Genomic DNA, 23,954 nt, shown 5'->3' on the forward strand with positions numbered 1-23,954 from the left:
GCTTTCGAGGTGCCTCGTTGTGCTTGAGCAGTTACAGGAGTTTGGTGAATAAACATCCGCCGAGATGAGTGTCCATGTGAAAGCCCACTGCCGGGCCGGTTGCGGAGATCTTGGAGATCCCGAGCTCGACTACCTATGTGTGGATTGCCATGGCGATATCATCGAGCTTCGCCAGCAAGAGGAGCTGAGGCAGTACAGGGCGAAAGCGCCTAGTACCGCAACTTCCGTGGATGAGAAGTCGGGCAACTCGCCACCGTCGCCCGTGCGAAAATATCGTGGGCCTCGACCTGTTGATCATGCCAAAGGTGACCACTAGCAATTGTGCCACATATATGCCGATCCTCAGCTCACTGTGCCTGATGCTTCCTTTGCAGCGCTCGAACACTTCTTGCTCCTGCATCGCGAGCAAAATCCAGATGTTATTGCTCGTGAGTTGACGTTCATGAAGCGCGAGATCGCGATTCGTGAGACTAGCAAGAAGCAATTACGGAAGTACATGGTTGCAACCGACGAAGAAGAGCAGGTCGATCTGAAGGAGTGGGGTCGCTATGAGTTTGGCCCCCCAAAACCATTGCCGACTCGGGATGTGGGAGAGGCTGTCGAACTAGCAGCTCAGCTCAAAGTGTTCTGCAGCTGGCGTAAACGCCAAGTTCAAAAGCGAATTGAGGCCAGGCGGCAGCAGCAAGAAGCAGAGCGTCTCGCAATGAGCAAACAGAAGAAGAAGGGAACCAATGTCCCCTCGCTCTCGATTGCTTTGAGAGGATCCATGAAGACGGCAGTAGAGCAAGCCTCGCCGAAGAAAAAACGATCCCCTGTCAAGCAAGGACAATCGCCAACCAAGCGAGGACTAGTACTGAAAGCTTGGAAAAAGAAAGCCGACAAATGAATATTTTGTCAAGCAAAGTGAGACTGGAACTACGTTCGTCTAGCCAGGCCTGTCCCTCTTCACTGCATGGTGCCCCACGCCCTCTCGTTGCGCCTGCCTCATTCATTGTCAGTCATCACGCGATAGTCCGTTGAACTGTATACCGTCTGCACCAGAAGCACAGCGCCCCAATTTAACAGCATGAAGAACTCTCGCGCTTCGACGATGTGCCACTAAGGTCAATCGTCTCGGGTACGTAGCTGCGCCACAGAAGCAACCAAACTATCAATCTCCAACGCACTGCGATCTATTGTTGCAGCCATCACGTACATATCATCGTCTTGGCCCTTTTGCAGCGCCGAGCTGGCAATCGTCTGGAATGCCTCCTCCACACTCGTCGCCTCCTTTGCACTCGTCTCATAGTGCTGAATCGGCTGGTCACAACCACATCAACACCGTCACCATCTACCATACCCACAAAGCTGTCACACAACCAGTAAATACCTGCTGCATATTCTTGGCACGACACCATTCCTGCGCCTTCTCCTTCTGAACCTGAAGCACATCAACCCCACAATACATTAGCACCATCTCCCCCAAACTCCCCACTCTCACGTCACCCACCCTTCTCTCCGACTCCTTGTCCACCTTGTTGCCCAGAACAATGAACGGGAAGGCGTCGGGGTCTCTCGGCCCCGCCTGCGCCAAAAACTCGTCCCTCCACGTGTCCAACTTCTCAAAAGACTGCAGCACAACAGTCAGTATCCCCTCAGTCTCCTATAACCCCCCCAACCCCCTCACCTTTGGGTTGGTGATGTCGTACACCAGCACGCAGGCGTCTGCGCCCCTGTAGAAGGCCACACCCAGACTCTGGAAGCGCTCCTGCCCTGCCGTGTCCCAGATCTGCATCGTCACCAGTTTGTCGTCCAGCATGATCTCCTTGGTAAGGAAGTCGGCGCCGATCGTCGCCTTGTACTGGTTACTGAACTTCTGGTTCACGTACTGGTTCATGAGCGACGTCTTCCCCACGCTGCCAGCGAATAAAATAAATATATATTTAAGAGATGTTTCTACTGAGAGCCGCAGAGCGGGAGATCGTACCCGCTGTCGCCCAGGATGATCAACTTCAGCAGCACTTTCTTGCGGTGTGACATGGTGCGGCAGTCTGCGCTCGGTTCGCTCGATAAATGCAAGAAGGTGGAGCCGACGAGGCTTGCCTTCTTCGCTGCAAAATGCTGATTGGGATGAGTTTTTCTTCGTAAATCTTCGGGGTTTTGACCAATGAGAGAAGCGTACTCGAAGTTGAAGCGGAAATGGCTACATTTTGACAACGACGAGAAAGAGGTTTTTGTGCACATTACGCTGATACTTGGGCGTTCTGCTTACAAGAGGCGCCGCGTAGGTGCTCCAAAGCGGAACTGGCAGATGGCGTTGCGGGTGGGGACCAGCTGCGTGGTCGGAGCAGTCGCGGTCGGAGCACTCGGGTCGCGGTTGGCCACTGCCTCCTGGATCCGGTTGAGTTCCAACATCACGCCGGGGTCGCAGTTCATCTCGGTGGCGATGCGGATCGTCGTTTGCACCGCCTCCAGATCACTCACGGGCTGGCGGACTGGGGCCGTTGCCGTACGCTGCGAAGTATTCCACGCCAACCACGTGTCCTCCAACGAGCCTGGGTATCCTTGGTCAAATCCAGCGTACTCGGTTATATTGGTGTTCGAGGAGCTGCTGCTGCGGCGGGGAGCTGTGCGTGCTGGTGCCATCTGCGAGTCGAAAGGTGTGGAGCCCCCCGACGAGTTTTCCGTCGCCACCTGCGAGATGGTGTGGCGAGTGAGATCTGCAGTGCTCACTTGCATGCCCACTGTTCCTTGAGTAGCGTGCAGTGCCGAATCGGCAAAGTCCGCGTCGGTCAGGTCTTCGTCGCACGCTCTTTCAGTACTTGGAGACACCACCTCGATCAGCCGCATGGGGCTGACGAGCTTTAGGCGCTTCAGCAACGCTTGTATCTGTGCATCCAGCTTGTCGTCGGCGCGATTGTCCGGGACAACTTCGGACCCAGTCTCCGTCGTCACCATCACTCCCACGTGTGCAAAGCTAGCCATGATACGGGACCGCGGGATCTGTTGCCATCCTTGACTCACCCACTCCACCACTTTCTGCAGCGGCACGTCGTAGACGTCTAGCTGTCCTTCCTCGCGTCGGTCTAGTGCGTAGTCCAAGAGCTGGTAGCGGTACCGGCGCTTGACAGCTGACGCAATCCCCATTTCCAGCGCTCGCACACACAACTCGCCAGCGTGGTTGCGCTCCACAAAGTGCAGCTTGACGTTCGAGAGCGACGCCTTCTGCACGCTCATCGCTGCCATCGAGTCCACGATCAGCACAATCTGACGGTTGGTCACGCGCATGCGCCAATCCAGCGCCATGAGCCAGTCGCGGAGCATTGTGGGCGGCACCCAAGCCTTGTGGTTGCACGCGAACTGGTACGACCGCTCCTCCCCGTTCGCAGTCGGGTCTGTCGGTAGCGGGTGAGGTCCCACAAAAAACGGGTTCAATCTATCGCTACCGTCAGCATTAACAGCCAGCAACATGGTGAGCTTCTTGTCCGGGTGGTGGCCCGTGGGCAGCGCCTGCCTGTCGGGGCTCATGGCGTAGAACAGCCGCGTCTCATGCAGCCAGTAGACGTTCTCGGGCAGCATGCCCATCACCGCCGTCTTTAGATGGTCGGGCGTCGAGATGACGGACGTTTCCAGTGCGAACCTGGGGCGTCCGTCCACGTCTTCCTGCTGCACGCGTGCGCCTTTGCTGCCTTTGCCTCCCCCGAGAGAGAAGCCGTGTCGGCCCATGAACGAGTGCATCCAGCCGTTGGAGAACTGGGGCGGCGAGCTGGTGACACTCTCGGGCAGCTGCGGGGCCAGTAGCTCGAAGAACACGCGTGCCTTGTGGCGCACCAGGTCCCCGGGCAGCCGCAGGCGGCGCGCCTGGCAGTAGAGGAACCAGTTGGCCAGCGCCGAGTCCACCTCGGGGCACTTGACGGTGCGAAGCTTCTTGTAGTCGCGGCCCTCCCCCGACACGAGCTCGAACTGCGCCCGCTTCTTGAGCATGTAGCTCATGGCGGCCTGCGACGGCACATAGTCGAGCTGGAACTGCTCCTTGGCCCACTGGCCCAACTGTGCCTGTGTCGTCTTGGGGAACTGCCGCGCGTGCAGACAGATGAGTCGCTTCTGCTCGTGCGTGAGGTTGGTGCTGCGCGCCTTGGGTCGGGCCATGCTGCTCAGGGTCGTCGGCGGCTTGGCAGGATCTGTCTTAGCCAATATATTGGCTCTGAGGAGGGAAGGAGAATGACAGTATACTGAGGTTCAGTATGGGCGTTTGAAAAAAAGCGCGCCAATCGAGAACGAGAGGGAGCCAGTGCTCGGTGGTCGACCCCTGTCAAACCTGATCTTGAAGATGTGGACCACACATTCGCGATCTTTCACGGTCGCTACGAATGCTGGTTGCGCACAACACTTGCCATGGCATAGGCATCCCGTGCTCGGCGCCGGCAAGGATACTAAACTATACGATGGAGTACCAGCGTTAGCTGGCGTTTGACAGACGGCGACTTGCTGGCGGTTCGCGAACAGAGTAGCGCTCGCGTGCGTTTCGTCCGCCACGTCAAGTAGGGGCGCTTGCGCAAGTGCTGTACACTGGTGGCCGATGCAGAGCCACAAAATTCGTGTTATGCCCGGCCTTGCCAGCATGCTAGCGTGCCGTGTTGTTATTATATGACCTTGCTCGTCCATCAAGCGGCGACGCGCGTCGCGTCCGGCCAGCATTTTCCACAGTATTCATCAGTCGCCATGCCAGCGAAGCCATCTTGGCCGAGTCTCAAACGCGCCAAGCATAATGATATAGTACAGGCACCACCAATGAACGGCAGCCCAACGTGGAGAAGACGCGGCCATTGGTCCTGCGGTGCGCGTCATCCACGTGGTTTGTCTTGGCTCGTCGTCTAAAGGGGACGTCACGCCGGGTGCGCGGGAAACCGGGAAACCGCTGAGGTAACGATGTCTTGCTGGTCTGACGAATTGCCGTTGTCGTTGTCGCTTCAACCATGCGGTCACAACTCACGCAAAGCGCGCGCGAAAGCTGTCGTCCGTGGCGTGGTTGCCCACGCGACTTCAATGCAGCTTTTTAATGGAGAGTCTCCATTGAAGACGACCAGCTGAGCTGAGCTCTAGCTGAATGAACACGAATATGATCGAGTCTAATTCGTGTCTTTTCGGTTTGTTCGATTTTCAGTCTAAATATGGCAAGTTTACTTATTCGGAACGTGAATTTCGAGATTGAAGGGTCCGACCTCAATTAAGCGGATACCTCAAATTACCAGCGGAGGCGGAGAATCGCGAGAAGGTCTTCTGATGCCCGCACTGGGCGACCGAGGCAAAGAAGATTGTAGCGCGCTGCAGCAAACCACCGGGCAAGAAAGCAGGCTGAAGGCTCGTTTTCAGCCTCAAGAAAACGAGCTTCAGCCCGCTTTTGACAGCCGTGTTATCAGGCGGACGGTGATTGGCCGAGCTCGGTTAAAATGGCGACCCTTCGCGGTCGAGCGGACACGACTCCATAGTAAAGTCCACTAGGAGCTGGGCGACAGGGCGCGGGTATGGCACGGCAGCGGCAGAGCGGAGATGAGCCGATCAACCGCCAGAAAGAATCAGCAACATACTGAAGGCCAGTGAGTTCCGAGCAGGGCGCGAAAGCGGAACAAAGATCGCAAAAGGCCAAGCCGGACTCGCAGCGGCTCACTTTGCGATTTGCCGTGTCGGCGCCGGAGCTCTCGTCGCCTTCCCCTCGCCTTTGAAACGCTCGTCTCTTCATCATGGTGTCCCAAATGAGCTGCTCGGGGGGAGTGCAAGCGGTGGCCAGCCTCCGCGAGGACTATTTCGACTACGTGGACCGCGTCTGCAAGCCGCAGTCGCTGGACGCGCGCTCCGACGACTCGGGCCGCACTATGGACGAGGCCGTGGACCTCGAGGTGCTCGCGTACATGGCCGTCTCGGACGCCCAGTGCTGCTACAGCCCCCGGTCGCCGAGCGTGTCGGGGCTGCCTCTCGTGTGCAGCAACTGCGGTGTGTCCTTCTTCTCGCTGCAGATCCCCGACGACCAGGTGGACTGCTACTGCTCGGGCGAGTGCAAGTGGAGCGTCATCATGTACCGCGAGATGGACCTGCGCATGTTCGCCATGCGCAAGCCCACGCAGCCGCTCGGCAGCACGTGCTCGTCCTCGAGCTTCTACGGGGAGAACGACGACGGAGACGACGAGGCGGGCGACAGCTTCGCGTCCTTCAGCTTCAGTGACGACTCGACCGCCAGCTCTTCGTGCTGCTCCAAGTGAGCGGTCGATCGTGTTGCAGCAGTGGAGTATTTACTATTTAAGGTGCCATAGCACTGCGAGAGATGAAGGCGGAGAGAGGGGGGGAGAGGGATGTAGTTCTGAATGCGTGTGTAGTTTAATGCTAGTTGTGTATAAGTCCCGTACTTTGGGAGTAACCTCCGTCTAACGGATCCATTTGCCCATTCTCGTTCGGCTGCTTGCATGGCGCTTGTCTACTGTCCGTCATTTCCCATTTCATTACCGTTACTCCGGAAGGTGTCCACTGAGCAAGGTGTCGTTAAACGGCATGGAATGTTCAAGCAGCACAGAAATGCCGGCAAGCCTCCGACCTGCCTCGACACCAAACAGACCTCCGTCACTCCTCAAAACCAACATGTCTGTCAAATGAGTTTGCCTTTATTACGCCTATGCAGCAGTTTAACGAGACTGGACTCGAAGATTTTTCCTGACACTCATCGGGAGATCGGTCGTCTCCCTGGCGACTGTCTTCTGTCGGAGAAAACCAAACGACTACTACGCTTCAGGGCGGAGAGGTCGTTTGGCTTACTCGTCGTCATCGTCGTCGTCGTCGGCCATTTCGTCCTCCTTGATAGACTGGACGGCCCACTCGTTCACCTCGTCGCGCAGGTTGTCCGGAACCAGGTGGTGCTGCCACTTCGTCTCCTCGCAGATCCAGCTCAGCTCCAGCTCGAACGGGTGGCGCACCTCGTCGTGCAGCGTGTTCAGACTGCATGCAAACAACAAACACATCATAAAAAGTCAGCACGTAGCCTCAACATGGTTTACAACACACAATGGCGTACATCTTGGCAACGTATTTCATGGCTTCGCGGCACGTCATGTCGAAGAGTTTGTACTTCTCGATCTCTGTCTTGGCTGATTGCTGGCCCTTGCCTAGCGCACAACCACGATAGCTCTGCAACCAGCAATAAAACCCTGTCAGTAACAAAAAAATATCCACCGCTCTGCTGTCATCTTCACGTACGTAGGTGACTCCAGAGGGCTCCACCACGTAGAGACTCGACTTGTTAGTGTCCTGGTCGTAGCCCGCCAGCATGATGGCCGTGCCGAACGGTCGGATGGAGCCGTACAGCGTGTAGTAGTGCACGAACTGGCCCATGCGCTCCGCCAGGAGCTGCGGCGGGATGCTGCATCCGTAGTTCTTCCTGTAGTTGAGCGCCTCCTCGCGCGCGCGGTTCACGAGCTGGCGGCCGTCGGCCACTAGTCCCGCCATAGACAGACCCACGTGGCGGTCGATGGCGTACACGCGGCGGTGCGTGCCGGGCACCAGCATCTTGGACAGCAGCGTCTTCTCCACACCCATGATGATGCCGTCCGTGCACTTGATGCCGATCGTTGTGCTGCCAATGGGCATAAAGATGCACGTGGGTTACTAACCGTATCGACTTAGTTCGGTTATGTCTCGAGCTTACCCGCTGTTCTCGACGGCCTTCTTGGCGTATTCGACCTGGAAGATGCGTCCCTCGGGGGAGAACGTGCCCGCTGAATAGTCGTAGCCCGCGCCAGTGCTGCTCATGGTCTAGATTAACCTGCAGGCAGAGCAATGAAAGAGACGTGAGACGACTGAGACGGTCTCGATAAGGTCAAGATCGCCATCACCTGCGCCGCTTTCTCGGACCTGCTGAGCGGAAAATATATCCTCCCCCTCCATTTTGGATCTTTATTTTTGACCAATGAAGGGAAGGAAGTGACTTCATTGGATAAAATCGGAAAGATTGGCATGTACTGGAAAGGTCAGTTTAGCGACCGGTGGATAAGTTACCAGTTACTTTTCAACTTTTTGACCTTTGCCAGGCATTTAAAAAGAATCGCGCGCATGCTTGAGCGGTCTTGAGATTCTATGGTGATAAATTGAGTTCCAGCTGGTAGGGCAACAGGATCGTACTGCCAATTTGGCAGTCGATGCAAATGCATTACACTTTATCAGGACTGACCGCAAATGCCAGCTAATTCGTTTAGGACGGAGCGAAGAAACCTGCACAATAGGACCTAGCTAGCGTTTGTGTCTGTGCTTTAAGCTGAAAAAAAAGGAAGTGTCGAACAGTCGTTGAGATGTTGATGAGAACCGTGTGCTTTGGCAACACAGTTTCCTACATATTCGCAAAGATATGGTAACCTTCCATGTCTGTATTTATACGGCAGCAAGTCGCTGAGGAAGCTGCTAACGAGTTGCCCTATTTGATATTCTTTGCTAGGAGTCGAACTTGGACTCCACCGCGGTCGTATGTGAATTGGATATGCGTGGGTCAGTGCTTTTCACCTGGGAGACGTGCGTACGCGCGAAAGGGGACAATACGGCGCGGCCCAGCGCACTGGCGCCGCCAACGACAAGCAGTTTCTTGGGAAAGTTCGGTTTTGATCAATGGGATGGGCTAGCCATTTGCCCTTTGGGCAAAATTGTATTATAGTTTCGACTGCCAACTTTTGACGAGCACTTTCCTGTTCAAGTTTGAATTATTTTGACCGAAGTAAGTTATGCAGTCAATGCTATTGCCACTTCAAGTTCAGAACTACCAAAGACGTCGAGCTGCCTTCTACTACTCGGCAACGACCGTGAGGGTCGCAGTAGAAAGCGTTGACCTCCTCGCCAAGGTGGTTACAAAGAAAACCTTGTTCCAGTCCAGACGAGAGAAGTGCGTGAGCTGCTTGGTGTTGAGACCCAATACGAAATCATTGCCTGTTTGCTCGTGCACGAACGCCTGGAACATGTTGAGTCTCGCTGCACCAGCGGTTCATGTTTCTCAACCAGGGTGTATTCTAACATGCTAAATTATCCGGACACGTATTGGTCAGTTTATAAAACGTACGAGACAACAAAACCCAGCATCACGTGCCATTACTAAAACATGTGATGATATTTCCTCAAGTACATCCTCTTTTCATACGTCTCGCCTCTTCCACTTGTTTGGGGTTCCCTAGTTGGGCATAGGACTGTGATTTGAGTACTGTACTGCTTTTACGTACTACTAGCAGTATACTGAAGTAAGATACTAGAAGTACGGGCAAATGACAGAAGGCGTGGTCAATTCAGGTTAAATACAGAAAGCGGGTCAAAGGCGTGGACGATTTGCTGTCCACGCCTCTTGACACAGAAACCTTGCAGTATAACATATCCGGATCCAAGTCTCACAGTTTGTGATTCGTCCCCACAGATGCGAGGAGCTTGCCCGCAAAGGTATGTGAGGCGTTTGCCCACACGATCGCGAGGCGTTAACCCACATGCAACTAACGGAATTGGCCGGTCCTTCCTTCTCTGTCATAGCGGAGCGAATAGGTTTTTGGACTAGGCCTACTTTCAAAAGCTCAAAGTGTATTCATGTAGAGTTATTCGTAACAGCAATTGATGGACCCAACGGAGTGCTTGGGAACGCAGCTTCCGGCTGTGTAGCCAGCTCCATGGGAAGCGAGAGTAGACGATCGGGTTTGCAATATTGCAGACGACACAGGAATTGTGAAAGTAAATTATGAAGCCTCAAAGTATGAAGCAAGATGTTGTTTGGCAATCTGCTTTGCACAAATGGATGGCTGCAACTCATTTTCACGATTGAATTAATAATTCGAACACGTGCGATGACATCGCATCCAGGAGCTTATCTCGGCTGGTGTCACTTCGTCAAAAGTGTACCATGCGAGTGACATTAAAATCGTGTGTTGTCAATATCGACTTTCGAGCCACGCCATTGGCTCAATATGGTAAATTGACCACGCCTTTTGTCATTTGACCTTGTATCAGTACATTGTATACATTTCCTGGACTGTCGAGGATCACTCACATTCTGTAGTCACCCTAAACGGGATTATGCTGTTTCCCTCTTACCCCCCTCCTGCTTAGTAAACGGTGCTTACGACCTCGGCGAGGTTACGATTGCTTACAGACCACTGAGCTGAATAAAATTTGCCCGGACGGTCTCCGTCATGTATGCAATCTCGTTGCAACCCAACCATCGGTCATTATCAAACAGCTCGTTGGAGCCAGCCATGCCCGTCTTCTCGCTATATCCGCCCAACACCACGTCGCTGAGTGATAATGTGATCTGCGCTGTCACTCAGCGCTCAAACTCGAATCGCAGGCACGCCGCTGTGGCCATGATTGAGACGCCACCGGAAGCCATGAATGCCCAAGCACCCTTCCAAGCCTGCACGAAACCCTGCATGGCCAACGAAGCTACCAGTACCAGCAAACACCAGCAAAACACTCGAGCACAGCGAGAACGACGCAGAGTGAACCAGGCGAGATACCGGAAGAAGCAGCGCATGTTGACGCTCGCCCTCGAAAGCGCTAACTCAAAGTTACGACAAGAGGTTGAGGAACTCAAGCTGAAGCGATGCAACACTCACATCGGCATCCCCACCACACAGACAGTCTGGACTGTGGCGATGCATTATTTCCGCATTTTCCGCTTTGGCCTCAGGTCCCCTCCGCCATTGCTGCGTGACTTCGTGCTGAGCTTTCTGCAAAACGCTATGGCCCCGGACGTGACCGACGGCTCGATTTGCGGGGTGGATGCACTGCTGGAGAACTGGAGCCTGTTCTCGGTCTACTTTGACAATATCAACATCCAGCTCGAGCGCCTGGAAATTGGTGGTTCGGTGAACTTGGTGATGGCAACCACGACTACAACTGTCACCATTTCTGCCGACACGCTACGACGGGTATTCCCTCACCTGGTCGCTGAGGAGGAAGGTAACAGCCTCGCCACCAAGCTGCAGGGACGCTGTATCTCGATGCGTGGGTCAGTGCTTTTCACCTGGGACGACAAAAACGACTGCGTGGCGAGTATGCAAAGCCGATCGGACATGCTAACGCCATTGCTTCAACTGCTAGGAAACCTGGAGGACGTATCTCGCGTATTCGACAGCGCTCTTGTTACACCCGAGTGTAGATTGACAAGAAGGGAGGGGAATTGAGCTCGATCATATCGTGTTTGTTAGTGGCCAGGATCGAGCTCTGTAGCATTAGTCTCAACGAAAAAGTAATGCCTTTTGGAGCAGGATACCACAGAGGATTGTCAATCCTCGCTGCCTTTTGATTCAACTGTCATATCCTCATGGCAACGTCTATTTGAAGTGTGAGCGCCTGCTGCAGTAATGACGCGTGTTACAGAAGAACCCTCCGTTGATGAAGAGAACATTTTGCTGTCACTACTCGCATCCTGGGGCACAGTGGTGAATCGCCCGAGATCCCGTTCGTAGAGTTTGGTGCACCGCCAGTGGATCGCAAGGAGAGACTGCAAGTGCTTCAGAAGATGGTCGCGCATACTCAGTATTGCCAAAGCGGAGACCACACGGTTAAAGCTGTGGAACGAGGCGTGAAGCGTGTTGCTGCGCTCGAGGGTGACGATCGGTTCGTGTTTGTGGTGAGCGATGCCAATCTGGAGCGATACGGAATCGAGCCCGGATACCTAGGTCGGAAGCTGCTCGCGGAACCTGGCGTGCAGGCTCACGCTCTTTTCATTGCCTCCTTTGCCGACGAGGCTGAGCGTATCCGTCGCGAACTACCCGCAGGGCGTGGCCATGTCTGTCTTGACACGTCGGACTTGCCTAGGATGTTCAAGCAGATCTTCACATCCGCCTTTGGTGGGAGCTAACTGCAGTGTTCCGCAGACACCGACAATCTACCTTTGAGCGAGCTTACTATTAAGCTGAAAAAAAACTACTTTTTCGTTGAGACTAATGCTACAGAGCTCGATCCTGGCCACTAACAAACACGATATGATCGAGCTCAATTCCCCTCCCTTCTTGTCAATCTACACTCGGGTGTAACAAGAGCGCTGTCGAATACGCGAGATACGTCCTCCAGGTTTCCTAGCAGTTGAAGCAATGGCGTTAGCATGTCCGATCGGCTTTGCATACTCGCCACGCAGTCGTTTTTGTCGTCCCAGGTGAAAAGCACTGACCCACGCATCGAGATACAGCGTCCCTGCAGCTTGGTGGCGAGGCTGTTACCTTCCTCATTAGCGACCAGGTGAGGGAATACCCGTCGTAGCGTGTCGGCAGAAATGGTGACAGTTGTAGTCGTGGTTGCCATCACCAAGTTCACCGAACCACCAATTTCCAGGCGCTCGAGCTGGATGTTGATATTGTCAAAGTAGACCGAGAACAGGCCCCAGTTCTCCAGCAGTGCATCCACCCCGCAAATCGAGCCGTCGGTCACGTCCGGGGCCATAGCGTTTTGCAGAAAGCTCAGCACGAAGTCACGCAGCAATGGCGGAGGGGACCTGAGGCCAAAGCGGAAAATGCGGAAATAATGCATCGCCACAGTCCAGACTGTCTGTGTGGCGGGGATGCCGATGTGAGTGTTGCATCGCTTCAGCTTGAGTTCCTCAACCTCTTGTCGTAACTTTGAACGTGCGCTTTCGAGGGCGAGCGTCAACATGCGCTGCTTCTTCCGGTATCTCGCCTGGTTCACTCTGCGCCGTTCTCGCTGTGCTCGAGTGTTTTGCTGGTGTTTGCTGGTACTGGTAGCTTCGTTGGCCATGCAGGGTTTCGTGCAGGCTTGGGAGGGTGCTTGGGCATTCATGGCTTCCGGTGGCGTCTCAATCATGGCCACAGCGGCGTGCCTGCGATTCGAGTTTGAGCGCTGAGTGACAGCGCAGATCACATTATCACTCAGCGACGTGGTGTTGGGCGGATATAGCGAGAAGACGGGCATGGCTAGCTTCAATGAAACTTTGATAATGATCTATGGTCGACTGAACCACACGAGGCGAAGGAGAGCAACAGCACCACCACGCGATTATGACGTCCAGGTGTACGGACGAATACTAGTAATAAACAAGCATAACCTCACTGAGGTCGTAATCAGGCAGAGCATGAGTGATCCTGGACCGTGCTGATAACAACGCCGTGCGCTCTGAAAATTTGAAGAGAGTGAGTACATATACTTCGAAGTGTACGATTATCATGCAAACGGAACATTCACGTGGTCACTGCCTTGCTGTCTTTTTAAAAGACCGACCCGACCACCACTATTAGCTAGCTGTACACCGAAGCTGTTGCTTGGCGAAGCTTATATGTTTGAGTTAACTGCTACGAAATGGAGTGTTTGAAGGAAGCAGCACTCTACCGGTGGCGGCGACGTATTTTGTCAGGGTTGCGACCATCGTACTTAATACGGTTGAGAGATGCTGGCCATGTGCGACTCCCCCATTTTCTCTCATTCGAGCCGTGAAGGAGAAGGAGCTTGTTGGTCGGTGATGCAAGTTGCGGAATGCGACGGTGATGGCGCGGCTCGTGTGGTTCCAGTTGGTGAACGAAGAAGGAAAACCGATTACGTCGACTGATGCGATCAATCAGGATATTTCCATCGTGCTTCAATTCCGAAATGCGGTGAAGAAAGTACATCCCTCGCGGGGACTGCTGCTTCGCAACTCAAGGTGTACACGGACTGGAACGCCTACAATGGTGATTTGAAGCAAGATCCTCTGTTAGCGGACGCTACTATTGAAGAAGCTGGCAAAACGATGTCGACTGCGCTCATCGTGGAAGTACCAGTGCGGACGAGACCACGGGAGGAGTCAAAAGAAGAAGCCGAGACCTCGGCGAAACGGCAAAAAGGGACGACGTGGGAATGGAAAAAGGAGGAGCTCGTATACTCTCTTGACCCAAGAGTCTTGAGATCTCCAATCCTTTCTTTGTGAACCGCGATCGAACGACGGCCCAGCTTCTAGACTCTAGCGTGCCACAAAGCCAAGTATGATCGTGGAAATACAGGTGGTTTGGAATGGACGATTCCTCTTGTAGACCGTGTATTCGGCCTTGGGAAGTCAACTTTCAGTTATGACTTCAACAGGTGGCTGCACCAGTGACTACGACTAAGGTCGGCTTCTTCGACGAGGGTCTCGGGGCAATCCGGGCCCAGGAGGCAGCAGAAGCGTCATGGTAGAGGTCGGAACAGAAGTAGAAGAGGCGAGGCCGGTGTGGGCGGCGGCAGCTGCACTAGGACGGCGCACAACGACAAACAATGAAGCAGAATTGTGGGGCTGCACAAGCTGTTGGCCCACGCGGTGTCACAAGATTGGACTGACATCCACGTAGTGGGGGACAGCGCAATGATACTTCGCATGATGCGGACGAGGACGCCACCCAAGGCCAGCCAAATGCGACACTGGTATCGCATCAATTGCAGATTAGCGGATATATGCAGAGTGGAGAGCTGGACTCACCACTACAGGCAGCACAACAGGATGGCGGACTGGCCGGCGAATGTGGCGATGGACACACACCAGCGTGATGGCAGACATGGATACGGACGGCACCAAAATATGCACTGTGTAAAGGGCTGGAAAACCGGGTGAAGGAAGATATGAAGCAATGGAAACAAGAGAGAGCTCGGCTATGGAGGCAGCGATTGGGAGGAGGTCAACAGGCAAGTCGTCAACTCACTGGTCAAGATGTAAATACAGGACTGGAATGGTTATTAGAGTTCATTTCTAGGAATAGAAACAATAACGCAATACACCTCAACTACCACAATACAAACTTTTTAGCTATGAGCACATTCGAAGATGCAAGCAACAATGGGATCGTTTACGAGGGGACGACAAAGTAGAGGGTGGGTTCTTGGATGTTATTCGCAACTGCCACACGATCAAAAGGAAGTTGGGCTACGAGCTGCGGAGAGTTGAAAGCTTAGAAGACGGCTTCGGGCCGAGATTGCAAAACCAAAAGTGAGATTGATTGAGTGAGTTTTAGCTGCTAGCCTGCCTCCTACGCTCTCTTGTCGGCAAAAAGAAAAACGTCCATGTGGGGACTCGAACCCACACCCTACGGATCAAAGACCCGGCACTTAACCCACTACACCATACTGCATGACCAAAGTCACGCACACCCTACTCCTACATATGTAACTCTTACTATGCACCCACACGCATGTCCACGCCGCTTCAGCACTTGGACACGCTCCCACACGCTTGTTCTCACGCGCACGCAACCTGCGCGTCTCATCATGAGCACTTGACGCCGCTACAAATCCCCCCGCACACGCGTAGAGGCACGCGCACGCACACATGCCTTGCACCCACACCTGGTGCACACACGCACATGCACACGCAGCACCCTCTAACACTCTCCCTTGATGCGCTGTGCTTGGCGTCTTAGGCGTCCATGCCGAGTCCGACGAGAAACTGGCGGTGCTTGGGTCGCGCCAGTGCCTTGGTAAACCCGTCTGCGATCATCTCGTCTGTCGGCTTGTACTCGAGCACGATGACCTTGTCTTCCACCTTCTCGCGCAAGAAGTGATACTTCAAGTCGATGTGCTTGGTGCGTGAGTGGTACGCTGGGTTCTTGGCCAGCGCAATGCAACCTTGGTTGTCCTGAAAAATGGTAGTCGCACCCACACACTCACACCCCACGTCCAGTAGTAGCTGACGCAGCCACACTGCCTCTTGAGTGGCGTTGTACAGTGCCATGTACTCTGCCTCCGTGCTCGAGGTTGCCACTGTCGGTTGCCGCTTCGACTTCCACGAAATTGCACTCCCGTTCAGGAAGAACACGTAGCCAGTAGTCGAGCGCCGGGTGTCCAAATCACCTGCCCAGTTCGCATCCGCGTAGCCGATCAGCTCTCCCTTAGTCCCGCCGTTGAACACGAGTCCCAGGTCCTGAGTGGTCTTCAAGTACTTCAAAATCCGCTTCGCAGCCACCCAGTGAGACTTGTTGTACCGCTCGCAAAACTTGGCCACTTCACCCACAGCTTGAGCAATGTCCGGGCGCGTACAAGTTGCGAGGTACATCAAAGCCCCCACCAACTCGCGATACGGGTACCTGGGCACGAAATCTTCGTCTTCTGACGGCTTCACCAGCTTCGAGTTGCTGTCCGCTGGTGTGTGCACTGCCTTGCACTTTTCCACGCCGAACTTCTCCGCGAGTCGTTGAATATACGCTCGCTGATTCATGACGATGGTCTTGTCGTCGCGGTTGCGGTGGATCTCGATGCCGAGACAGTACTTCAGCTCACCGAGCTCCTTGATGCTGAACTCGCGCTTCAGCGCCTTCTTGATCTCACCGATCTCCGCTTTCGTCCTGCTGAAGATCATGAGGTCGTCCACGTAGACGATAATGATGCTGAACTTCGAGTCCGAACGCCGAACATACACACACGGATCCGCCGCTGACCGATGGAAACCTTGGCCCTCCAGGTGCTTGTTCAGCTTGCTGTTCCATTGGCGTGCCGCTTGCTTCGTGCCGTAAAGCGCTTGCATCAACAGGCACTTCTTGGTTGGGTTGACTTGGTCTTCAAATCCGTCCGGCTGGTCCATATAGAGCTCCTCTTCAACGTCGCCGTAGAGAAACGCGGTGTCCACATCCACATTTTCAGCCTCCATGTCTTCCTCTGCTGCAATCGCCACCGCCGTGTTGATGGACTCCTTGCGTGCTACAGGAGCGAAAGTCTCCGTGTAGTCGACCCCTGGACGTTGCGTGAAGCCCTTCGCCACGAGACGAGCCTTGAACTTGATGATCTTCCCGCTCGGGTCACGCTTGATACGGAACACCCACTTGCACCCAATCGCCTTCTTGTCTGACGGTATGTCCACCAACTTCCAGGTGCGGTGATCCTCAAGCGACTTCATTTCGCTTTCCATGGCGCGCAGCCATTCGTCCTTGTACTTGCTCCGCATGACTTCATCGTACGACACCGCGCGCTCACCGTCGTCGTCTTCGGTGAGGAAGCAGTAGAGGGAATCGAACTCAGCCTCGTAGTCGTCCAGGTTGAACTCACCCCTTCGAGTCCCGGGAAATTCGTCTTGGTAGCGCACGACTCCACGCCTTTTGCGTGCCGGACGCACCATCCACTCCTCTTCGCCGTCTCTCCCTGGCGTGCTAGAGCCACGCGTTGGCACAGATCCGGTCGGTCCGCTGTGCTCCTCGGGTTCGTGGAGTGGGCGTGTCGGGGGCGTGCTGAAACCGTCGTCAACACTGGGTTCTTCGGTGCGCTCCTCTTCTTCATCGTTGTCGATGATGTCGATCACCTCCTGGTTGCGCGTCTTCGCCATTGTGACCGGTGGCGCTTCAGCAAACGTCACACTCCTTGAAATCACGATCGATCCGTCGCTGGGGTCCAGGAGTCGATATGCTTTGTGTTGCTTGGCGTAGCCGAGAAACACGCACTTGATCCCCGAGTTGTCTAGCTTTTTGCGTTTCTGCTTGGTCACATGGGCGTAGCACTCGGTCCCAAAAACGCGCATGTGCTCCAGACGTGGCGCCCTCTTGAAAACCAGCTGGAATGGGCTTGCGTGTGGGCTTGACGTGTTAGGCAACACGTTCCGAATGTCTGCAGCTGTCATGATGGCCTCGCACCAGTACGACTTGTCCATCCCGCTCTCCTCCAGCATGCAGCGTGTCATTTCGACCAGCGTACGGTTCATCCGCTCTGCCATGCCGTTCTGTTGCGGGTTGTAAGGCACCGTGAACTCTTGCTTGATGGTCTTCTCGTCGCACAGAGCCACCATCCCCGCGTTGCAGTATTCACCGCCGTTGTCACTGCGTAGCACCTTGACCTTGATGCCCGCACTTGTTTCTGCCTCCTTGAGAAACTTCTTGAACGCCTCACACACTTCGCTCTTCTTGCGCAGTGGGTAGATTGTCACAAAGCGACTCTTCATCATGATGAAGCTCACAATGTACTTGTAGCCCGACTTGGATGCAGGAGTGACGGGCCCCAACACATCAGAGCACACAGTGGTGTCCTTGCGTGCGCTCTCCCTGGCTTCGAGTCCCTCCTTGGTCGACTTGAAAGGCTTGCGTGCCTGCTTCGCAGTCGCACACACGCCACACACGGTTCCAGGCTCTGCCAGCGCACCCTTGAGTTTCCCGTCCTTGATCATGGAGTTCAGCGTGCCGAAAGACGCGTGGCCGAGTCGCCGGTGCCACAAATCCATATTGTCTTCAGCCGCATGGCACTCGTCGCCGCCCTCAATGTTGAGGAACATCAGCTTGCCTTGCTTCCTGCCCGTCGCCACCACTTGGCCGCCGCGTTTCACAACGCACTGCTCGCTGTCCATAGTCACGGTCATGCCGCGTGCCGTTGCAGCCGTGAGAGAGAACAGATTCTTGTTCAAATCTTGAACGTGCAGTGTGTTTTCCAGTCGCGCGTTTATCCACGCACTACCAGTCCAGACACGCAGAACAACTGTTCCAACCCCGAGAATCTTCAAGCTCGCGCTGCTCTTTGCGCTCGATATGGTGCGCGCAGTCTTTACACCCGAGTACTCTTGAAACGCGTCGCGTGTCTTGCACATGTGTGCCGAAGCACCGCTGTCCATCACCCAGCACTCGCTAGCAAAAGCTTCCGTCGCATGGAACGCAACGTTCGACTGGTCTTGGACATCTTCATCGGGACTTGCCTCGGAACGGCAATCCCTCGCATAGTGGCCAGGCTTGCCACAGTTGAAACACTTCCCGAAGGGCCCCTTCTTGCGCATCCCGCGTGGGTTCTTCTTCTTCTGCTGCTGCTTCCCATTGCCCTTGCCGGCAAGAAGCGCAGTCGCCTCTTCGATGCGGTTCGAGTCCTTCTGACGCACTTCTTCCGCAATCAGCTTGCTCACCAGGTCTGCAAGCTTGAACTCACTTACTGACATGCGAAACGCTTGAACCAGAGCCTCGTAGCTCGATGGCAGACTCCGCAGCATCGTCGCGCAGACGTCTTCCTCAGTTGGCTCACACCCCGCGTTCTTCATCTCCATCACGAGCTTCTCCAACTCCGTCACGTGCTTGCCGACGGAGGACGCCGTGAACTTGAACGCCGAGAACTTTTCCTTGAGCCACAGCCGGTTCGCCATGTCTTGAGTCTTGTGGAACTTCTTCAACGTGTCCCACGCCTCCTTCGCAGTCGTGGACGTCACCACGTGCATCAACTGCGAGTCGTTCAGGTTGAGCACAATCGCCGCGTGCGCTTGTTGCTCCTTCGCCGTCGATCCGGCTTCCCCGGAGACAGCTTCCCACAATCCCTTGGACATCAGGTACATCTTCATCTTGTAGCTCCACAGCGAGTAGTTCGAGCCGTCGAAAGGCTCGACCTTGAACTTGGTGTCGGTACTTGGGCTCATAACCAAAAGGAAGTTGGGCTACGAGCTGCGGAGAGTTGAAAGCTTAGAAGACGGCTTCGGGCCGAGATTGCAAAACCAAAAGTGAGATTGATTGAGTGAGTTTTAGCTGCTAGCCTGCCTCCTACGCTCTCTTGTCGGCAAAAAGAAAAACGTCCATGTGGGGACTCGAACCCACACCCTACGGATCAAAGACCCGGCACTTAACCCACTACACCATACTGCATGACCAAAGTCACGCACACCCTACTCCTACATATGTAACTCTTACTATGCACCCACACGCATGTCCACGCCGCTTCAGTACTTGGACACGCTCCCACACGCTTGTTCTCACGCGCACGCAACCTGCGCGTCTCATCATGAGCACTTGACGCCGCTACAAATCCCCCCGCACACGCGTAGAGGCACGCGCACGCACACATGCCTTGCACCCACACCTGGTGCACACACGCACATGCACACGCAGCACCCTCTAACACGATCTCTATCCAATTTGCTCTTTTGGACCTCCTGGATGAAAAGGGGATTACTTTGACAAGAACTACGGTATCCGACCTCGTGCTCTTGCGCACACGGTTTCGCTCGATGTTTTGTTCGGAGACATTTGACGAAGGAAGGTGGTCCACTGTTCATTGTGATCGATGAGGTCGGCGCAGCGTTTACGAAAGTCATACCCGATGATGATGTCTCCAAAAGAGAACAATTCATGATGTTCTGCAACGATACTCTGCTCCCGTTATTTCCTGTTGAAAAAGTTGTTTCTCCTGATTGCTGGTCGCGCGCCACCCCTGAACTACGTCGGCTTGAGATCACTGCCAGATCCAGGGCTGAGCAATCGCTCTTTCAAGTTTCAACGACTCAGCCTTCATCTTCTTGGAGCCTCTTCGATTAAAGAAATAATCAAGAGGATTTATTGGGACAACAAGGAAAAGGAGACGATCCAAGAGCACTGTAAACTCGACGACAAGCAAGTGACCGAGGTTGCTCTCCATCTTTTCAAAACGACGTTTGGCCACCCGCGGTCGCTGGTCTACGCCTTTCGTGCGTGTGATTCCTACCGCGCACTGTTGAGTACGCCGCGCTTGATGTACCCGATGCCAACATTGATTGGAAGGATTTTGATCGGCGCTTGCGGATTTACAAGGCACCTCTTCGACGATTGATGAATTGTGCAATCGAACAGAAGTCAATGGACTTGTCAGAGATCTGGACGGACTCGGGAGACAAAGCAATCGCGTTAGACACCATCGCCAACGGTTTTGGTATTGCGTGGGATGGGACAGTGGATACTGCGAAGCTGTACATGCCGTCGTATATCCGGGACGTGATATTGGCGTCCGTCTACTTGGTCAAATACATCCTTGGAAAACTCGTACCTGCAATTGGCCAAGTATCGATTGACTATCTGGACATGTTTGAGCTGCTTTTCTTGGCACGCTTCAAAGAGCTATGTCAGAAGGAGGCTTCCCAGCTTCTTTACCGAGAATCAGGAGTTTGGGCGCTGCACAGGAGTGCACCTCGCGACGTCGACGTATTGGATGCCGAAAATAACAAAGAGTGGGAACAAGTCGCCCAACACAGCCACCGCACATCCAGATCACTTGGATTCCTTCATGGCGGAAATTGATAACCTTGTGATTGACGAACGTCGAGTGAATCTGAAACCGTTTTCGAAGTCAGCGTCGCCAGACATCCTGCTAGTGACGAAGGTACATAACAAACCGCTGACGGTGGGTCTGGTTGTTAAACAATGTATCCGCACCGAGGTCAAGAGGACGACGGTGGAAGACGAGTGTGATCAGTTCAACAGGATGTTTGAATCCAAAGAGGGCCGACTGAACGTACTGGTCGTGTGCGCGACGGTATATTCTGCCGAGCTAAACAAGAAATTTGAAGCAGAGGATCGTCCGGTCTCAAAGTCGACCATTTATCCCAGTGGTGCCTTCAAGCAAATCGACGAGGTGATTCTGCTGAATTTTTCGACTCCAGAGAACCGTGCCGAGTTTTTTGGGACCCAAGGGGAGGACACGCTCATGAATGTGTTGGAGAGTGCCATCGAGAAAGTCCCGGTTCAATATATCAACCATGTGTAGAACTAATCGGGCGAGTTCGCTCGGCAAGCGCTCGTGGGGAAAGTGTGATGGAGAGCTGGTAGTGCCGTTAATTTGGCGACAGTTTGATTTTACAGACAGAAAGACGTAGGCGAGCAAAGGCGTGGCTTTAGGCCAAATGGCAAAGTGGACGACTTTCACGGGTGAACAAGCCTGCTTCACTTGACCTTTCAAGCTTTGCCTTTCATTTTCTCTCGTACAGTGCCAAGCTGATGAAGCATTTTATAAGGGTGGTAACAGGTTTCTTTGCGCCCGGTCCGTGACGCTAATGCTTGCAGCTAAGGATGCAGTGCTGCTCGAGTGCGTCAGTCATTGTATAGCTCGTTTATTTATCTTGTTTTCGTAGAAACTACATCAAGTTGCCATTTGTAACCCCGGTGGGAATGGCGACTGCACGCCCTGTGGCGTGATATGCACAGGAAGTGGTGGGCTTATCTCTCAAGCAGACAACCTTAGCTATTGCTAAGCGCTAGGTGGCTCTTTGCAAAATTTGTGGTGGAAACCTGTTCACGCTGGTCACTGCGGCTCGCACAAGTGGCGCATTGCATATCTCGTTTTCACGTTGACATGTAGATCACCAACGCTCTCAACGTTGAACCACCAGCATGGCATGTGAATGCATGCAGCTTTAACCTGGACAGTCATCTGCGTCCTGGAAACCTTATAGTGCCTCGCAGAACTCATAAACTGGATACCCGAACGAGAGTCCGCGTCTCTATTGGTACAGTAACAATCAAAGAGCTGGCGACCGAAGGCGCTCCAGACCAACACTCCGAATGAATATGAATGACCCAATTCGTTCAGACGTAATGGAGACCTCGGTCCTGGATTTGAGAACAATGTACAAGTACTGTGTAGTAGCAATACTAAAACATCGCTTGGTCCCGCAGATTCCATAGCAAATGTAAATGAGCCATCGCCTTTCGTTTGCTAAGGAAATATGCGTAGTACTAACGCGGCGCATACCCTTGCAATTTATTCACGCTGTAAAAAGTTATGCTCGGTCTGCCCAGAGTTCCTCACCACAATCTCGTGCGATTTTAAAATGTAAAGTGAACGGTCTAATCCTGCGATACCCATGCAGCACCGGCTTCTTAAGTGTCAGCCTTGTGGAAGGCACAAAAGTACTTTCATTTGTCTGATCGAGCCTGGTGGTATCGGTCTCATCGATCGTTTACGACCTTGCCCTCATAAGCTCTTCTTATGAGGCGGATGGGCTACTCTACTTTCCTACAGCAGACACTCGAACCACTTCACTGGCATCTTGGCATCGTTCAAGAGTGAATCGCCACTACGGAATGCTGTATCGGCGTGATTGATCCTCGGCGTGTAGAAGCGGTCGCGATAGGTATCGCCAAACTCAGATCGCGGGATGCCTGCAGCACAGCTCTGGAACTCCACCAGGCCGTCATTCTCGTCCGATTTGTGTGGAACCACGTTGGCAAGTGTCCAATAAAGCGGTAGGCGAAGCGATAAGACCCCGGAGAACCCACTGCTACACATAAGGGCGTACACGTTTTCCCGATAGGCCTCCTGCGCAGCAGCGTAAGCTGTATCCAGTTCCACAGAGTCGTAACGCTCACCCTCGTACGCTAGAGATTGGATTCCGGGACCAGCAGGGCAAAAGCCTCTCAGTTCCACGAGCTTATCCAGGATAAAATTTGTGTCACCCTTGCACGAATCCTGGAAGTAATCAGAGACCATACTTCCTTTCATTGGTGCAGCAGAACTTACCCACGTCGAACTTGAAGCCAGGCTGCACTTGCCATTCGCGATTGCGCCGGCCATCATTAGACCGCCCATGGAGTGCGTCACAATAATCGTGTCAGAAATGGTAGTTCCCTCGCTGGCCTCGCTCAGTCCGAGTGCTAGATCACACACTTTCTGCTGCTGCCCGTCGTCGGTCCAAGATATATTGATCGTATCGAGGACTGCAAATTTCGTCGATGTACAGCATGGCGCGTGGTCAACCACATTACCCCAATATTTCGCGACTGCGAGTATTTTCAAGCCATGAACGAAAAGACACGGACGCGGTGTTGACTTGCACGAACACGAGTCCTCCAACGAGAAATCGAACTCAGCTTTCAACTTTCTCACATCTCTACCAGGAGCCATCTTACCCGTAAGCAAAGATCTTCCCATTGGCGATACTGCACTTGGCAACATTGTCGTCGTGCACTCTGCTGCTGTGTCACAATTCGGCGCGATAATTTTCACATGGTTGTCTAAGTACTCCACAGTGACATCCATGTCGCTCCCGTACATCGTGAAGCCAGACGAGCCCGAGACGCACAATCCAAAATCGAGGCCATTGACGGAAACACGAAACTTTTGTGCACCCAAACAATCGCCAACACCACCGTAGCCCGTTGGTATACCCGACACCGCTGTGGCCTCGCTCGACACTGAGACGATCGAGTTAATCGACGGTAGGACCGCCGAATCTACACATTTCGCCGATGGATTGCCGGTTCCAGGAGAGCTGCGCGACGCGAGCATCACACCATTTATAACGGTGTAGTTGTACAGTGTTGGACCCG

General features: G+C 53.9%; 7 protein-coding genes across 7 annotated transcripts; 4 read left to right on the forward strand and 3 right to left on the reverse strand.

The window, feature by feature from the left end:
- Positions 1-64: 64 nt before the first annotated feature.
- On the forward strand, positions 65-886 carry KRP23_5694 (uncharacterized protein; the record flags this gene model as incomplete). Its single annotated transcript, XM_067890790.1, has 2 exons — positions 65-305; positions 375-886. 2 exons carry the CDS (start codon positions 65-67, stop codon positions 884-886), a joined length of 753 nt encoding a protein of 250 aa, XP_067745209.1.
- Positions 887-1,058: 172 nt separating this feature from the next.
- On the reverse strand, positions 1,059-2,019 carry KRP23_5695 (Ras-related protein rab7; the record flags this gene model as incomplete). Its single annotated transcript, XM_067890791.1, has 6 exons — positions 1,059-1,125; positions 1,196-1,299; positions 1,370-1,420; positions 1,490-1,609; positions 1,667-1,895; positions 1,967-2,019. The coding sequence occupies 6 exons, from the start codon at positions 2,017-2,019 to the stop codon at positions 1,059-1,061; spliced, it is 624 nt and encodes a 207-aa protein (XP_067745210.1).
- A 228-nt stretch (positions 2,020-2,247) lies between these two features.
- KRP23_5696 (CENP-B-like protein 1) lies at positions 2,248-4,128 on the reverse strand (the record flags this gene model as incomplete). The annotated part of the gene is made up of 1 exon (XM_067890792.1): positions 2,248-4,128. The coding sequence occupies one exon, from the start codon at positions 4,126-4,128 to the stop codon at positions 2,248-2,250; it is 1,881 nt and encodes a 626-aa protein (XP_067745211.1).
- Positions 4,129-5,720: 1,592 nt separating this feature from the next.
- On the forward strand, positions 5,721-6,236 carry KRP23_5697 (uncharacterized protein; the record flags this gene model as incomplete). The annotated part of the gene is made up of 1 exon (XM_067890793.1): positions 5,721-6,236. One exon carries the CDS (start codon positions 5,721-5,723, stop codon positions 6,234-6,236), a length of 516 nt encoding a protein of 171 aa, XP_067745212.1.
- Positions 6,237-6,779: 543 nt separating this feature from the next.
- KRP23_5698 (Proteasome subunit alpha type-3) lies at positions 6,780-7,773 on the reverse strand (the record flags this gene model as incomplete). The annotated part of the gene is made up of 4 exons (XM_067890794.1): positions 6,780-6,963; positions 7,040-7,152; positions 7,222-7,597; positions 7,670-7,773. 4 exons carry the CDS (start codon positions 7,771-7,773, stop codon positions 6,780-6,782), a joined length of 777 nt encoding a protein of 258 aa, XP_067745213.1.
- Positions 7,774-11,503: 3,730 nt separating this feature from the next.
- KRP23_5699 (von Willebrand factor A domain-containing protein 8) lies at positions 11,504-11,845 on the forward strand (the record flags this gene model as incomplete). The annotated part of the gene is made up of 1 exon (XM_067890795.1): positions 11,504-11,845. One exon carries the CDS (start codon positions 11,504-11,506, stop codon positions 11,843-11,845), a length of 342 nt encoding a protein of 113 aa, XP_067745214.1.
- An 8,993-nt stretch (positions 11,846-20,838) lies between these two features.
- Positions 20,839-21,393, forward strand: KRP23_5700 (uncharacterized protein; the record flags this gene model as incomplete). Its single annotated transcript, XM_067890797.1, has 1 exon — positions 20,839-21,393. One exon carries the CDS (start codon positions 20,839-20,841, stop codon positions 21,391-21,393), a length of 555 nt encoding a protein of 184 aa, XP_067745215.1.
- Between the last annotated feature and the right edge of the window lie 2,561 nt (positions 21,394-23,954).

The sequence above is a fragment of the Phytophthora ramorum genome, assembly GCF_020800215.1.
Source record: "Phytophthora ramorum isolate Pr-102 chromosome Unknown Phyram_PR-102_s0005, whole genome shotgun sequence".
Taxonomy (NCBI): domain Eukaryota; phylum Oomycota; class Peronosporomycetes; order Peronosporales; family Peronosporaceae; genus Phytophthora; species Phytophthora ramorum.